At 46.9% G+C, this 16,447-nt stretch overlaps 2 protein-coding genes across 2 annotated transcripts; one reads left to right on the top strand and one right to left on the bottom strand.

Moving 5' to 3' along the window:
- The first annotated feature begins 3,348 nt into the window (after nt 1-3,348).
- Nucleotides 3,349-7,742, top strand: MGME1 (mitochondrial genome maintenance exonuclease 1). The gene is made up of 4 exons (XM_066316420.1): nt 3,349-3,973; nt 4,625-4,847; nt 5,254-5,386; nt 6,565-7,742. Exons 1-4 carry the CDS (start codon nt 3,451-3,453, stop codon nt 6,697-6,699), a joined length of 1,014 nt encoding a protein of 337 aa, XP_066172517.1. The 5' UTR covers nt 3,349-3,450; the 3' UTR covers nt 6,700-7,742.
- Nucleotides 7,743-8,808: 1,066 nt separating this feature from the next.
- OVOL2 (ovo like zinc finger 2) lies at nt 8,809-16,416 on the bottom strand. Its single transcript, XM_066316422.1, has 4 exons — nt 16,201-16,416; nt 15,313-15,503; nt 12,963-13,152; nt 8,809-10,470 (listed from the first exon to the last, which is right to left on the bottom strand). The coding sequence occupies exons 1-4, from the start codon at nt 16,298-16,300 to the stop codon at nt 10,160-10,162; spliced, it is 792 nt and encodes a 263-aa protein (XP_066172519.1). The 5' UTR covers nt 16,301-16,416; the 3' UTR covers nt 8,809-10,159.
- Between the last annotated feature and the right edge of the window lie 31 nt (nt 16,417-16,447).

Raw genomic sequence — 16,447 nt, 5'->3', positions numbered from 1 at the left:
TGCTTGCCTTCATCCAAGATGGCACCACCACGCTTTATTTTTCGGCTTGCATGTAGAGATTTGGGTTGTTTTTTTTACAGCCTTTCAAAAAAGTACCAAAAGAACGCGAAATGGAGCAGACACAGCTCTGCCGCCACCCTTCGGGGCGCTCCAGGGAAGGGGAAAGGGCTGGGGGTTGGCAGCGAGGGAAAACTACAAGTCCCATGAGGCAGCGGGTGGAGTATGCGCAATGATGGTGCGGAGGCAGCGGGCGGGGCGTGCCTACGCGCTGGCGCCCGCGGTGGTGGCGGGAAGCGTGGCTGAGGTAACATGGAGCTGCGAGTCGTGAGGGCCGCGGCTCCTGTCGGGCCTGAGGGCGAGGGAAGGTCAAGGGAGGGGGAAAGAGGGAAAGGTGCCGGTGCTGGTGGTCCCCTGGCCCACAGTGCCCCCGGATCCGTCAGCGAGCGCGCCCATGGCCGGGCTGCCGTGGCTGGGCATGCCCACTTCCGGCGGCGTTTCTTGTCGAGAGTGGTTTGTCCCCGAAGGCGGGCTGTCCGCACTGGGATTTTCAGGAACATGGTGCCCATGCAGAAAGTTTACTTGTCTGAGGGCGCTTGGTGGTCACTGGTGTTGGCCCAGCTCTTTCACAGATCGCAAAAAAAACCCCGCTGACTTCGTGTTAGAGCCCTATTCCCCATTAATTCCATTCCTAGTGCTGATCTGGGAATGACGCTTGAACTGGCAACTGGAGCCTGTTGGAAGCTACCCTTTGGTTCAGGGTTGCTCTGTGGGCTTGCGCTTTAAACGGGGTTGCTAATTTGTCTCTCTTTGCTTTAAACATCCCCAAAGAGGGAGGTGTATTTTTAACCTGGATAGGTTCAATAATGTATTTTGCAAACTTCAGGAAGCTCACAATTATACCTTCATCAGTGGATTTGTTCTCCTCAAATTCTGGACAAGGGGCAACAGGTCTGTAGGTGTGTTTAAGAGTGCTCTTTTTTGCTATCTCTGAAATAAGCCTGTGCTTCTTTTTTTTTTTTTTTTAGCTGGGTAGGTGGCTGTAGAGAAAAAGCCATACTGGTTATTTTCCAAAACCATGGCTGGAGGTAGGTTTTTATAGATGTTAACTTTTCCTGAAGTAATCCTTTCTGTTTCCTTCAGTTAAGCCACTCATTCCTATACTGGAAAAAAACTTCCTCAGTTGTGTTAGCTCAGTTATTATTGGAGCTGCAAAGTCAACAGGGAAAGGTAAGTCCTCTTGGGTTTTTTTTTTTACCTCCAAGTTATTTTAATTTTTTTTAGTTCTCCAGTGTCGCTGATCATGCAACACTTGAAACAATTCTGCCAGTCTTCAACCACAGATGCTTTCAGAGAGAAGGGAGACACTTCCCCAGAGGAAAATATCATTTAAATTCTGTTCTCTGTGTACAAGAGTAGATCCTGACCACTCCATTCCTTTTTTGTAAGTTATCTGCGCAGAAATGCCACTGTGATTTTTTTTTTCAGCTGAGCACAAGGGTTCCTTATTTCTTAGCAGTCCTAGAACCACTCTCCTTTTGTAAAACAGGACAGCAGCTGGCAAGCTCTCCCTTTCCTGGTGGTTCGATTCATACACTGCACAAATATTTCCATGGGTACTGCAAATTCCACAGGTATATTCCCCAGCACAACATAGGCTGTTTAATCAAAATTCATACTAGTCACTGAAGCACTATGTTGCACTAAATTTAGATCTAGAGCTTGTAATATTCCATATTTCAATAGCTTCATGATTCAAAGCACTGATCTGGTATAAATTTATTCCTTGGAAAATGTTGAGGGAGCAGCTTACTACAAGTGATTTTTTGCTGAATCAGGCATCCTCTTGCTTCCTGCAGTGGCATAAAGCCAGAATAAACTTTTTCTTTTGTGGTGTAGCTTTGTTACACAAAGCCACAGCCACTTGCCCAACATTTGCTCTGTTCTGATTAGTGCATGTTCACAATGACCGTTAGTGAGCCTGTTAATAATCATCAAACAGCAGCCCAAGGATCCACAAGCTTGGATACTGTTACACAGGAATGAGAATATATTTCTCCTCTTTTATTTTAAATCCCAGCTCTGGCACCTCTCTTTAGAGCTAAGCCCCAAGAGAGAAGAGATTAATTTTTCTGCACTGATAAAGGACAATGTTTATGGATGCCTAGTCCAAGGTCTCAGCCTGCTGCTGCAAGGTGCCTTGTTCTAATCAGCTGCCCCATTTTTGGAAACTGTTGTGTGTGACAGATGCTCACCCCTACACTGTGGCTGCTACAGCTGTGAGATCTGTCCACACAAAGTAACTCCCCATGGTTTTATCTCCTGTAGCACCCAGGGCTCGGGCAGCGTGGGAAGCGCTGCGTAAAGAATGTGGGGAAGAAAGAGCAGCAGGGGAGGATTGTCAGGAACAGAATGCTTCTGTTGGCTGCAGTGAGCAGGGGTTCTGTCTTTGCAGTGGATGAGAGGAGCTTTGGGATGGTAAACAGGTTACTCCAGTAGGAGACTAGGGCCTCAATTCTGCATGGGAAATGCCACTCTGGAAGTATTACATTTTATCCACGTGCAAAAAACTTCCTAGGGCTTCCAATGCAGCTCTGGAAGGTGTGCTGAGAATGGCATTGCTTGTATGCTGTTCTTGCTTTTAAATTTTATAAGTGTCTTTGAGCACAACTGTGTTTGAAACATGGTTTGGAGAAATATGTTTATATTTTATTCTGAACTTTAAAAATATTTCTTTCAATCTGAAAATATTTGCAGTGCCTCTGATTTCTCTGTGCCTTTTCTAGCTTCAAGTCTCACGTTTGTATATACTGTCATTGTATATCCCTGTCTCCTAGGGATATCCCTTGATACTATATTGTATATCCCTATCTCCTAGGGATACAAAAGAAAAATGTGGGTTGATACCCCATAAGGTACCTTGTCCCCACAATCCCCTTAAGTTGGTCATTCACTAAAATTTAAAAGTTTTAATACCTCACAGCAATGGAATTGCTTCAATGTCCTCTGTGTAGCTTTTATTTCCCCCTCCCCCTTTTGGGGGTTTGGTGACCGATCTGGTTTTTGTGCCTACTTCCATGGCATTTCTGGTACTGTTGCTGGAGGGATGTCCTGTGATCAACTTTTGCTACTTACAACAAATCTTCGAGTGTTTCAGGCTGCAGATTTGGCAGGCCAGCAGCTGCTGTTTTCAGGAACATTTCCTCTTTTCCTTGTTCATTGGTTCTTTCCCTTATTTATCTGTAGAATAAAGGTGGTACAAGGTGTGTGAAGACACTTTGGCCATAGTAATTCTTTGTTTGGCAGAGGGCAAGAATAGGATGGTAGCAGAGTTTTATGACTGTAAATCACAAATTTCTTTTTCCAGAGGAGGAAAAAATGTGGTAACCCATTCAGACTGTTGCTGACAGAAGGAAGAAAACTCTTAACTGCTCACAAACACTTCTTGTCAGGATGCAATTCCTACAGATCCTGTCCAGGAAACTCGGGAGCCTGGAAATGCTATTTCAAATACCATTTTGCCAAAAGCAGTTCCCATACACATGTCTCTCTACCTCTGCATCTGTTTATAGCAAGAAGAAAAAAGGAAACAGTTATGAACAAGTTGACCAAGAAAAATACAAGAACTTGGTCCACTCTGTTACATCTTACAAAACCAGTGCCCAAACACCAGAGACAATACTCGAGGAAGACAATTTGCTATATGGGCCACCAGCTAAACACAGACCTCCAGTTAAAGCTGGGACAAAAACTCCCAGGAATTTGGTTCCTTTAATAAACCCCAGCAAGAGAATTCTTCCTGTCAGCAGTGATTCAAATGTCCCCATGAAAATCGGGTTACAAAGAACGAAGATGCCCAGTGTTACCCGCATCCTTCAACAGACCCTTTCTCCACAGCAAGTCTTTTTCCTGGAAAGATGGAAGCAGAAAATGATAGAGGAGCTTGGAAAAGAGGGATTTGATGAGTATACCAAAAGTAAGTAGCCACAGTGTGATTGCAGAGTAGAAGCAGCCAGGATTGCTGGCAGTTGTGTTAGGCCAAGTGGTTTGGAAATCCATGAAACCGTTTCCATTTTATGAGAACGTGTTGTGACTGTACCTGTTACAAATGAGCTTAAGCTCTGGTCTTTGTTCTAGGACCACTAAAATGGATTTAGAAGTTTGTGGAAAATGAGAGTCAGACTGTAGACATGCTTTGCTCAATCCTGTCTGACTTTCCTTTAGTTCTCTATTTGCCAGTATCTATTTAGAAATATGTATTTTCTAGATATAATGCTGTTCCTCTTTGCAGCTACAAAGCTTCTTTGCAACGAGATGGAAATAGGCATTTTAAATTTGTATAATCCTGGGTGTTTAAAACCAATGTTTATGGTGAGATTTTTCAGTAACTGGTTTAACAAGTGTATGGATGAGTAATCAGTGAGACTAGAAAAGTGAAGTAAGCATTAATATAAGGGATACCAATTTCACTATTTACAGTTTATTTTCTGTTTCTTTTCCTTCTCCCCACACCCTCAAACTTTCAGTACAAAAACCAGGACTGGTTTAAGAGCTACATTGTGGAATATGTAGGATACAAATCTAAAGTAGTGTCTAAAATGTGAGGAGGTTTTCCCATTTTTCTTAGATCTTTTTCTCCAAGGAGAACTCTTCCATTCAGCTTTGGAATCGATATTCCTGTCTGAAGAGATGGCAGCTAGGGACCAAGGTGAGGATGATGCTGTGGCTGGCTACTTATCCAGTGTGGAACATGTCTTGGAAGACATCAGTGAGGTGAAGGCTCTGGAAAGTGGAGTTCACCATGAGACCCTGCATTACCTGGGCCTGGTCGACTGTGTGGCCAAGTATCGGTGAGGTGCCCTTCCCTTAAACTCCTGTAATGTGATGCCATGGAGGCCAGGTGTGATTGGTTGGGGAAGCTGGACAGGTCTCCAGGACTGGCAGACTGGAGGAACGCCCCTGGATGATCCTCATGGCAGAAGTTCTGTTTTTCCTGGTGGGGAGTTCCTTATTGGAGAAGGGACAGGTTTAAGCAATCGTCAGCATTTTCCAGGAACTGTGACAGGTCTTAGTAAGCTTTGGTTGTGGGGATCTAAACTGCCAGTGTCAAAAATATTTGTTTAGACATAGTAATGAGCAACATGACATAGGGGTGAAACAGGCTGAGAATGAGAAATCTGTATGTGCTGTCTCAGCCCTTGTTTCTTATTTGTGACTAAACTCAAAAGCATTGTCCTGCCTTGCTCTCCTATGCAGGGGGCAACTGTGTGTGATTGACTGGAAAACTTCAGAGAAGCCAAAGCCATTTCTACAGAATACTTATGACAACCCGTTACAGGTTGCAGCATATATTGGAGCCATAAATCATGATGCCAATTATGACTTCCAGGTCAGTAGGCCTGCTGCATGCCAAGATAAGCAGCAATGCCTGTGTTATTTTCATTTCTTCCTGCCTTTAGAACCTGCTGGCCATCGTGGAAGTGTTGATAGGATTTGTAACAAAGGACCCTAGTCTGAGATCAGGTTAAGATGTCATACTGTGAAATAATTCCACTACTCCTGCTAATCCTGCTGCCCTTGGCTTCCAGTAGTGATTTTTCACTGGTTTTAAGGAAGTGTTCAGTGAGACCAAGAGATGCTCAGATGAACTCCCAGGGACTTGGCATCTGGGCAGTCCCCTGTGCTCAGTCCTGTGTGGTTTTTGCTTGTGTCAAGAGTAGGAACGGGCAGGAGAGGAAATAAAGCAAAAGGACCTGAAAACAAGAAAATGGTATGGGAGAGTTTTGCCTGCATCTTGTTTTGCTGCGTCCCACTAGCAAATGAGGGACTAAGTGATGCACTTGGTGTCTGGAGCTGCACTGTGTTTCCTCAGGGAAAGGCAGTGTTGTGAATCACTTTGTCAGAAGACTCTGGAGTGCTTTTAAAGACTACAAAAATAATTCTAGCCTGCCTGCTTGGCCTGAGGGATTTTTACCTCAATATAGATATTGAAGCGGAAAAAGTTGAAGCAGAAGAGAACAGGTTAATTCATATGCTGTGCAAAGGACTTCCTAGGATACTGCAGAGATCAGTGAACGCAAGTACTACACAGACATGATCCTTACAGAGTGAAATATGGGCTGGAATTCTGCTAATAGCTTCCTGCACCCCGCTGCCAGTGGCTGTTTGGGATTTGGGATTTTTCAGGAATGAAAGATGTCAGAACATACCTAGGTAACCATTTCTATCCAGACTGAAGCTGGAGAGTGGCATCAGTCTGGTTGTATGGCCCCAGGCAAAAACTCCTCAGTCTGGCAATTTTCCTGGCATCTGCAGCGTTTAAATATCACTCATCCTCAGAGTTCATGTCCCCTGGTTTTCACTGAAGTTACTCAGAGCTTTGGGTTCGGGGTTTTTTGAGCAATTGAATGTTAAGTCTCTAAGTGTTTTATGGTAAGCTATTGCCCCTTTCTATTTCCCATTTGTTATGTGATACGTGTATGTTAGGAGGATGTTTTGCAGTGAGGTTTAGCTCTTAGAGTTGCATACAAATGCTGGATTTGTGACAACCTGTTGTTTGTGCTGCAGGTTCGTTGTGGGCTCATTGTGGTTGCCTACAAGAATGGCTCTCCGGCACATCCGCATTTCATGGATCCTGACCTGTGCTCTCAGTACTGGAATAAGTGGCTCTTGCGCCTAGAGGAATATGTGGACAAAAACTGACCACTAAGCATAAGCAAATGGTCTGAGCACAGAGACAAAGAACCTTTTGTTTAGAAGTACCACTTCCATGTTCTTTTTTGGGTAACTTTGGGTAATTTCTTACTAGAAGGGCTTTCCTCTCTCCCCTCCCAAAAAGGCAAGTGAATTTCAAATGGAGAATATCTATTTGCTTACATTCTAAGTGACCTCAGTGGTCCAGGCATAACAAAGCCAACTTATTTAGCCTCTCTATTTTTATCCCACACAGTTTATACAGCCTGAAGTTGATAGAAAAGTTTCTACTGTCAAGTAAAACTGATTGATCAAATCATCTTTCTTTCATGATTTTTGAGAGAAAAAGATGTTGCAGAACTGAGTCTTTGAAATAAGGCAAAACAACATCTGCAACATATGAGCTGAGGAAAATGCAAATGATAAAGAAATGGATATTGTAGACTGAGTTTCAGTCGGTTCTTGCTCATATCATCATCAGGCTTGTTATTATTTGTGGTTTTTCTTTACAGCTACAAGTGGAAAACCTGTGCTGACAGTTTTAATGAAAGTCCTCATTAGTTCTTATTTAGAATAGTATGTCAAAGTGACCAGTTAATAGAAATGTCTCAGCAAGAGAGGAGCAGAATTGGAACCAACACTCACAGAAATTTCCAGCAAGTGTTCTGAGAGCTGGAAATGTTGGCTGCTGCTAGTGGCTCCTCCTGCAGGTTTTTTAACACTCAGCCCACAGAAAAGCACAGTGAAATGGGCTGTGTGCCTTGGCTTGGGAGCTGTGTGCTGCCACTGCCTTGAGCTCTCCTAAATCGGCTGTGGGTCTGAGCCAGCAGGGAGTCCACCTTGTCGGTGGAACAATCCCCAGTGTCACATGAGTGAGTTTCTGTATCGAATCAGGCCTATGGCTGTGAAGCTGGGCCTTCTGATGGGTGAAGAGTTGTTGTTTGGGTTATGTGGGCTGTTTCTTATGGATCTCTCTTTGGTTTTGTTTTGTTTTTGTGTTGTTTTTTTTTCCAAATAAGTTTGTGAATAAATGTTTTGAAACAAAACTTTTACTTTTGAAGCATATAAAGAAGCCTATAAAATCAAGTCTGTGAAGCAGAGAATAAGCCTTGGTCATGACAGACAGTATTGTTCTGGAAAGCTTTTATCCTCTTTGTCTTCTATGAATTGTAGGTATGAGTTTTCATGATAACACTGCAGCTTACAAATAAAATTATGACCAACCCCTAAGCTTCAAGAAAATCAGCCAGAGCCCTGTACATGAGGAAGGCTGCCAGCAAAGCCAGTTTGTAAACCTAAGTCCCAGCTGAGTGTGTACATCAGAGAACTAGGAGGAGGCAGACAGCACCGGTGAGTCACTCACGTCTGGCACTTCCGAAAGCCTGGCTGTTGCTTTGGGCATCCCTGGCTCAGCTGTGGAGCATTTCTGGAGCAGCACAAGCTCGTTTTTTTCTGTAACAGTACTGGCAGGTGGCTGTCACCAGTGTCACACAAACCTAAACACACTTTGTGACCAGTTTCAATTAAGTTGCCAGACTGTTAAAGTGATGTGCCCAGGGCACTGCTACAGGTACTGCCTGTCCTCTGCAGAAAAACCTGCTGAGCACCCAGGGCAGTTACTTCAGTTGTAACATCCAGCTCCCCTAAACTTTGCTCTCCATCCAGGATGGGTTTTTCCCTGTGCTGTGCTACCTGCTCCCATTCTCTTTTGTTGTGAGTCCTTTCTGTGCTCACCTCACTGCCTGTGATTCTGTCAGCAGGGATGTGATGTGGCAGTGACACAAGGGAGAGCAAAAGCAACATGTGGTGCAGGAGGGATAAAAACCGACCCATGCACACAGGTACACACACAAAACATATCTCTGGCTGGAGAGGAAGAGTTTCAGCCACAGCTCTGCTGTGCCAGGAGAAGGGCAGAGGTTTCAGCAGAGCTGAGCACACAAATGCCATCCAGTGAGGTGGACATTAATCCCATTGCAGAGTGAGCAACCTTCCCATTATACTGCTCAGTTATAAGACCTGGGGACCAATGCACAAGCTTTAGCCCTTTCTGCAAAGTCAGGGTCTTCTAATCTATCTCAGATGCCTTTTTCTTTTCCCCAGCAACTCCCGATTTATTAAAGTATTCTACAAACTTTTCTGCTACATAGGATAAATTTGTTCTTAACACAGTAGCATCACTTTATTATCCTTGTTTTCAAGCTGAATTAAGTATTAATATCCTTAGGAATGCATTGAGACCCCTAGAATCTTTTCCCCACAAAAACCCAAGCAGGTGCCTGAACAAAACTGAAGGAAGTTGAAAGGATTTTTTAACAATTCTCGCAAAGTTGCTCAAAATGTCTCATTTTAGCAGCAATGACTGGAAGTCCTGCTAAGCCTGACTTTGTATTTTAGGTGGGAGGAGCCTTTAACACTGATAGAGGTCACAGAGGAGCAGCCAGATCAGCATCTGCAATTTCACACTGATCTCCTGAAGCAGACACAGGCTCAGTCCCCCTTTCCACTGCATTGTTGTATTAATGAACGGGCATTTGATTATAAAAGAGGAAAAAAAAAAACAAACACACACATCATAAAATATGCACAAAATTGCATTTCATCATGGCAGAAAATACTTATTTTAAAGTCATTACAGTGCTTTCTTTGGATTTCTGGGTTGCTATTGGTGTATGTTAAGAGGATCTGGTAATAATCCTCAAAGTGAGCATGGCAAGTCCAGGAAAATCAGAGCTAGGATTTCACACATTTATCAAGTGAAAACAAGTGAAAATTATAAAAGTTCATGGTTTCAAGTACTTGAGAGCAACCAAAGGTCTGCCCTAGAATAATGTCATTTGCTAGTAGAGAAACTTTGGGAAGAAAATGTTATGCATCCTTTGGGAAGAGTTTCAGCTCACCATGGATCACACTTCCATAAATTGTTAGCAGACTGCAGAGGGGGCAGAACTAAGAGTATTTGCACATTTTGACTCATTTGCTGATACAATGCACTCCTGTTCTTAAGGCACTTTAATTAATGTTGCGTAGAACCATCTAGAAGTAGCACTCTTCCCCAACACTTTTCACCCAAACCTCTCATAAGTAATTTGCATGGGAGGTAACAGTTATTAACTTTACAAAACACACTGGGGAAAGGTGAACTCATTTGTCAGAGGTGTTCAGACCTGTGGTAGAGTTGAAAGAGAAAACAGGGTGCCCAAGTGTCAGTTCAGTAAATACTCCATCCGAGAGGCGATAGCCTTTGCAAGCATTCCATTTTTATTAGCCAGATAAAAAAAAGTCTTGATGTTTCCATCACAAATGGGAATATTTCTGTCAGGCTGAGGTTTTACCAACATCAAAAGAGTCCTGTTAACAAAAGCATCCCTTTAACTTCAGCTGTTTCTTTCAAAATGGTTCTTAAAAAAATAATATATATAGTCCTACATGTAAACTTCATTCCTGCCGAGTGCTGTGAGCCCCCGTGTCACTCGTCCTTGCCATCCTCTTTGGAGTTCCTCTGCAGGATGGGGCTCAGTTTGGTTTGCAGAACAGCTGCAAGTTTTTTGGAGGTTTTCTTCAGGAAGGCACTGCCGGGGTGGACACCGCTGACGTGCAGGTACAGGTCCTCCTGCGTAGGGCCCGTGTAGCCGCAGTCCTCGCACACGTACAGCTTGTCCCTCCTCTGCTTGTAGGCGTACTGCTGCTGCACGCCATGGATCTTCTTCAGGTGCGACTCCAGCGAGCAGCGCTGTGTGAAGGCCTTGTTGCAAACCTCACACTTGTAAGGACGAATGCCTACAGTGGGAAAAGATGGGGGTTACTTCTTATGTCACCTGTATTCTGACTCGTTTCCTACAGCCAGCCAAGAGCAAGGCTCTGGACATCAGCTGCTGAGAATGTATCCAGCAGCCCCAAGGAGCTGCCTCTCTAAACAAAACATCCTACTTTCAGGCTAAGGTTTCAGGAATGGGTTGATAAATTTAAGCATGAAAAACTTAAGAATGTTTTGAGAAGGTGCAGGCAAACACTGGGGATGACTGATGCCCATCAGTGGTTTGGTCCTAAGGCAGCCATTATCAACTCCTGCAAAACTTAATTTAGACCCCTGACTATTTGAAGTCCTGTGCTTAGATAAAACTATCAGTTTCAGCTTTTATAATGAATGAAAACTTCTGTCTTGGTAAGATGTTAACTTTTCTTTTTTGGTTTAATGAATGTCCAGCAGTGAATGTCCAGCAATCCCAAGTGCTTTGATACAGTACAGATCTGATGAGATAACAAATTTCTAGAAGAGAAGTGCAGGAAGATGAAAGAAATAACTGTGTGTTTCCAGAGGAGGGAGAAGAAAGTTACTTGTAGTTTGAAAGCCCAGACAACCAACACCATAAAAATCAATTTTACTCCAATCAACACTGATTTAACAACAATCACGCCTCCCCAGTGCTTAAAGAGCTGAGGATTTTGCAACACTTGAAAGAACCTAACCCAGCATGAATTCTATGTACTGACTAGATCAGTAAGTTTCCAAGCAAAGACTCCTCTTAAAACTGATATAAGGAGTGACCTAATCCCCTCTTTTCCCCAGGGAAAGTGGAATGCCAGGATCTGGAAGATCAGACCTATGAGCCAGGCAGAAAAGGTTAAACCAGACTGGTCTGTTCAAACAGTTGTAATTTTGTGATTGCATTAAGTTACCAGGCAGGAGCTGGTCTTTCTACCAGAAATCCAAGCTATTAAAAGTTCCAATAAGCATCATCTCAACTGCATTTTTGTTTAGTTAAAAGAGGTTATCCCAGTGCACCAGATTAAACTATCAAGACAAAAGTTTCCTAATGCCTGATGCTGTGAAATTTCTTCATTTCCATTAAACTGCAGTTGGAGAGAAAGCCCAACCTTCATTAGAATTCACACACAGAAAGCACTTTCATGCTCATTTGAAAGCAATTGAAACCTCCACCATCCTTGGTGCCTGCTCCAGCCACTCTGCAGGCAGGAGCACAAGCACAGAAAGGATAGTGCCAGGATGGCACAGCCCATCAGGGCTTGGGAACTTCATCACTTAGGAATCATTTTAAATCATTTAGGAATCATTTTAAATTATTCTGACCAGAGACCTTCCTGGATTTATTTTCTGACTCTTTGATGAGGGGACAGCTTGAAAAAACACTTATTTTGGAAGTACTGACTCTACACTCCAGCCATACCCCAGTGGCAGCTCTCCTTCTTACATGAAAGCTTTGCAAACAACCCCAAACAGCCCAAAGCATTGGCTCCAGGCAATGCCTTCCCACCCAAACAGGTGTCATTTTTTGGGGGGCTCTACTACTTAGAAAGAGCTCCTGCCTAACAATATCTTTGTGGCACTTCTAGCAGTTCACCTGGTTAATGGGGCTCTGCAGAGCAAGCCCAAATAATCTCCAGCTCCCATTGGGTGACCACACATCTGAAAAGATGGGATGTGCCTGTAAGATGTGGTGGATGCAACTTCTGGGTGCCCAACAGTGCAAAACCAAAGCCTGCTGAACACAGCTAGCTCGGGCCACCAGGAAGCATTGCCCTTGATGAGGATGGGGTTGATGTTTATTTAAGACATTGCTTCCACAAAGGTAAGAAAAAAAGCCAATCAAACTGGCAGCCTTCTCCCTACTGCAGGCTGGGGTAAGAACTTCTGGGAAAAGTGAGCTGGATTTGAGGCTACAGGAACATAATCACTGCGATTTGGCATGGACTCAGGAACTGACCCCACTGCAGAGTGGCCACAGCATATCCTCCAGCCTGGGGGAGGCACAGCATGAATCACATTCTGGTTCTTCCAGACATTTCCAAAATCAACCCAGAATTCCCTTCCTGTGCAGCAATCAGCTGGCAAGGCTCTCAACTGCAAAATCCCCAGGAAACTGCTGCTCCTTGCCTCTAGAGGGCAAAGCATTTTCATCGAGCTCCTTCCTCCACTCATCGCTTTGCACGGATAACTGTGCAGTGATACGCTATTCAGGAGTGGTTATCCCAGGCAGGTTATCCGGGGGGGTTATCCCAGCCTCACTGCCTCAGGCATGGCAGCACGGGGCTGTGTCTACACAAGTGTGGATGACAGGTCGTGCACCCTCGCTGCTTCACATGGATTGCAATAGTTCTCAGATTTCATAATTCCCAGGACTTTTCTCTGTCCACATTCATGTCTTCCCCTTATGATCTGGCCAGGTTACCCTCACCCTCTCCTTGTCCTTGTTCCATCCCACCCCTTCTCCACAGAGCCTCCCACAGGTCCCCGGGGAACGAATTCTCACCAGTATGGGTCCGGACATGCCTTTTCAGATCAAAGGTGTCGTTGAAGCCTTTTCCACAGAAGGTGCACAAGTGTCTCTTCACCTGGCTGTGGCACTTGATGTGACGGTTGAGCATCCTTTGCAGGCGAAAGCCTTTGCCACACAGTTCACAGCTATGCAGAGCAGCATCATTGCAGCTGCCAGTGGTGAACTGAGGAGTGGGAGAGGACTGCATGAGCATTGAGATGAACAACAGAGGACCAACAGAAGCAAAACAAGCAAGGCTTATTGTGGCATTAAAAAAAGGAGGGGGTATATTAAAAATGAAAAGTGAAAGCACTCGAGATTTTCCTGCTGGGTGAAACCTTCATGCTTACCTTGAAATCAAGTGGGGGACTTCATGTGCACAGTTTGGGACTGAGGCATCTCTGGCCAGCTTGGATTCAGGGGTTAAAATAAATTTTGTCTTGTGGTTCCCTTACAGAGGTAGCAACCCTTATCCAGCTACACCCGTGAACACAAAGGCTTAGACTATGAGCACCTTTCTGTGGGACCACGCATGTGTTTGCTCCTGCACTCAGCTGATATCCTGGATGGAGAAGGGAAATCCTCTCTGGTGTGTGAGAGCTGTTTTATGTGCTGCCTTCTAGTCATGCCTCCAACTGCTCCAGGTCCATCAAAAACCAGCCAGCAGTGATAAAAAAGGTAGTTTTGGAGAGATAAACCCAAGGCACGTTGTGCTGACTCAGCAGAGACTGAAACAATGGTCCTAATCTTCCCCCGTTGATGTCCTCGTCATTAATTAACAGCAAAGTGACATTAGGGGGTAATCTCATTCCTGCTCCTAGCGCCAAAAGCGTTCTGCCAACACTGTGACATAACTTGACTAAAGAAGACACTGATGATTCAGCCCCTGGGAAGATCATTCCTCAGAGGGAAGGCTTAATGTCTGGAAAATGTAAATACTGTGCTGCTGGTTTAATTATTCCTGGTGGAACACATGGACATGCCCTCTTGTTCGACACCCGGGATGAGGGAAAGCCAGCAGAGCAGATAGGACAATGTGCACACATCCATCGGCTGAAAAACCCCAGCTCTGCTGAAAACAAGGTTTTGCTGTGACAGTCACGAATAACACAGGTCAAATTATGCAAAGTAGGTTAAGGTCAAACAGCAGTAGGGCAGCCTTTTCACAAAGATAGGAATACATCTGGGGTTTCTTTCTCCTGAAGAGCCAGTTATTTTTCCTGGTCCTTCTCTGCTTACTACTGAAGCAACGCTACTCGAAATTGTAAAGAAAGATTAAAGAAAACAGCAGCTGTGAAACCACGAGGTGTGAAACTGGAGGGGGAGCCATCTGGGAAGAATCTGTTGGGCAACAGGGCTATGACTCCACCTCAAGCAGCTGCATATAATCGGGGTGAAACCTTATGATGAGACTTAAGAACACGGTGACTGAAAAGCTGTCAGTCTGACACAGACAATGGTAATTTTTACAGCTCCATCCACCAAAGCAGCACCTAGGGTTTAACGAGCTGTTAACTACCAGTGATAAACACATCTTCTGGCTCTAGCTTGGCCGGGCTCCACCTCTGCTGAGAGGACCCTGGATGCTCAGAGAGAGTGATGTGGCCTATTTGGGAGCTCGGTGTTGAGTTCTCAGGTACCACGAGGACCTGAGACATCATGAGCAATTTGCCTTCTCCGCCCTGGGAGGGAAATCACTGTGCTGCTCTGCTGGTTCTGCCCAGGGAACACCTAGACAGCCAGAGCTCCTGCCCATGCAGCAGAGAAGCTCTTCAGCAAAGTCAGTGGATTGCTTCATTTCACCCAAGCCTGCAAGTCGACCTCAAGATGACAATGGTCTTTCACAGCTATGGAGGAGAACCTTGAGCTGCTTTCTTGATAGGTCAAGGTGGGAGGAGGGCAGCATGAAGAGTCACCCCAGCCCTTCTCGGTGAAGGGTTGAGTACAACCTAGAAGGCAGCTATTAAGGAGGCCCCACGCTAAGGATCCACCCACACACCATGAGGCATGACTCCTAGCTGCCAGGGCTGGTCCCTCCTGGCTGGGTTCAGAGCTCCTGTGGTACCTGAGCCAAGCAGGTCAGGGGCAGCAAGTCCCAGGCAAGGATAAGAGAAGGCAAAGGGCACTGGAAGATTATGGCACATTGCTTATGAGGCTTTGCTGCTGCCATCCTGTGGCCGGCTGCTCTCCCAGGCCTCCACCTCGGTGTGCAGGACAGGTGCTGTCACCACTAGCAGAGAGACCCCAAAGGACTGTTGTCACCTGGTGTCACTGGGCAGCAGCTGGGCCTTGACCTTGAACTGGGGTCACCCAGAGAAGAGATGGCTAGGGTGCGGGCGATTACCTTGATTTTTGACCTGACCATGGGGCGCTTGATGGCCAGGTCCAGCAGCATCCCCCCGCCCGTGCCCAGCTCGCCGGGGGCAGGTTGGGGTGTCGGCGGGTCACTGGGCTCGGCGTCCCGGGTCCCGCAGCTGCCGCTGCTCTCCAGGCTGCAGCTATCTTCATAGCCCAGCAGCACGCAGCCGATCTCACCTGCAACGGGGCGAAGATGAGATAAAGCAGGGAGACCCCCGAGCCGCGGGCAGGGTTGGGGAGGGAGGCGGCGGGCCCCGGCGTTTAACCTGCGGGCGGGCCGCTGGCGACGGGGGAGGATCCCCGGCTCACGCTGCAATCGGAAACTCAAACACGAACGGTCCCAAAGTTCAAACAAGCCAGTCCGCCGCCTTCCCGTTATACCTCGGGCAAGGGCAGGAGGAACGGGAGGAGGAGGAGAGGGGGAGGCCAGAAGTACATCATTCCTCCCCCCCCCCCCCCCCCCCCCCCCGCCCGGGTCCTTCCTTCTCCTCTCCCAGCCACTTTTCTCATGCAAACGAGGTTTCCCACCTTCCTGGACGCACACACACACACGCTCCCCCCAGCTCCCCGCCCCGCCATCCCCGGAGGCTCCCCGGGGTGGCAGACGCTGCCAGGCATGGGGGCAGCGTGGCTCGGCGGGGCTGGCAACCCTGCCGCTTGCCGCTGCCCGGGGACATTTCCCCCGAGCGTAGTCCGTGTCCCTTCCACCGCGTTGCGCCCAGCTCTCTCGAAGCCGCCGCCCGCCCCCTCGGGGCTGCCCCGGCCCAGCAAAGCTCCCTCCCCAAATCGCCCCCTCCGCGGTCCGCGGGGTCCCCGCTCCCTCTTGCTCCTTCCAGCGGCGCCCGGCGCGGGGCGGCGGCCGCCGGCGCCGTACCTGGGATGTAGGTGTCGGCTCTCTCCTCGTCGGGCAGTCCATCCCAGCTGCGGACCGCCGGCTGCGGGCTCCGGCGCTTCACCAGGAAGGCTCTGGGCATGGCGAGGGCAGGGGGCACGGCTGGGCACGGAGCGGAGCGGCGCCTTCAGCCCCGCCGCCCGCCCGCAGCCCGACGGGGCGCGAGAGCTGCGCTGCCGTCCGGGGGAGCGGGACCGCACACACCGGGCACAGCCGCTGAGGCGCGGGG

The sequence above is a fragment of the Sylvia atricapilla genome, chromosome 3, assembly GCF_009819655.1.
Source record: "Sylvia atricapilla isolate bSylAtr1 chromosome 3, bSylAtr1.pri, whole genome shotgun sequence".
NCBI classification, from domain to species: domain Eukaryota; kingdom Metazoa; phylum Chordata; class Aves; order Passeriformes; family Sylviidae; genus Sylvia; species Sylvia atricapilla.
Note: the sequence above shows the minus strand (reverse complement) of the source record. Positions and strands in the feature narration are given on the sequence as shown.

Bases quoted from the DNA above. Each gene is read 5' to 3' on its own strand.
- MGME1 (XM_066316420.1), top strand. From the start codon at position 3,451: ATGCAATTCCTACAGATCCTGTCCAGGAAACTCGGGAGCCTGGAAATG. The intron at 3,974-4,624 runs GTAAGTAGCCAC...CATTTTTCTTAG, and splicing joins ATTTGATGAGTATACCAAAA to ATCTTTTTCTCCAAGGAGAA. The intron at 5,387-6,564 runs GTCAGTAGGCCT...TTTGTGCTGCAG, and splicing joins ATGCCAATTATGACTTCCAG to GTTCGTTGTGGGCTCATTGT.
- OVOL2 (XM_066316422.1), bottom strand. From the start codon at position 16,300: ATGCCCAGAGCCTTCCTGGTGAAGCGCCGGAGCCCGCAGCCGGCGGTC. The intron at 15,504-16,200 runs GTACGGCGCCGG...GCCCCGTTGCAG, and splicing joins AGCCGACACCTACATCCCAG to GTGAGATCGGCTGCGTGCTG. The intron at 10,471-12,962 runs GTGAGAATTCGT...TTCCCACTGTAG, and splicing joins GCATGTCCGGACCCATACTG to GCATTCGTCCTTACAAGTGT.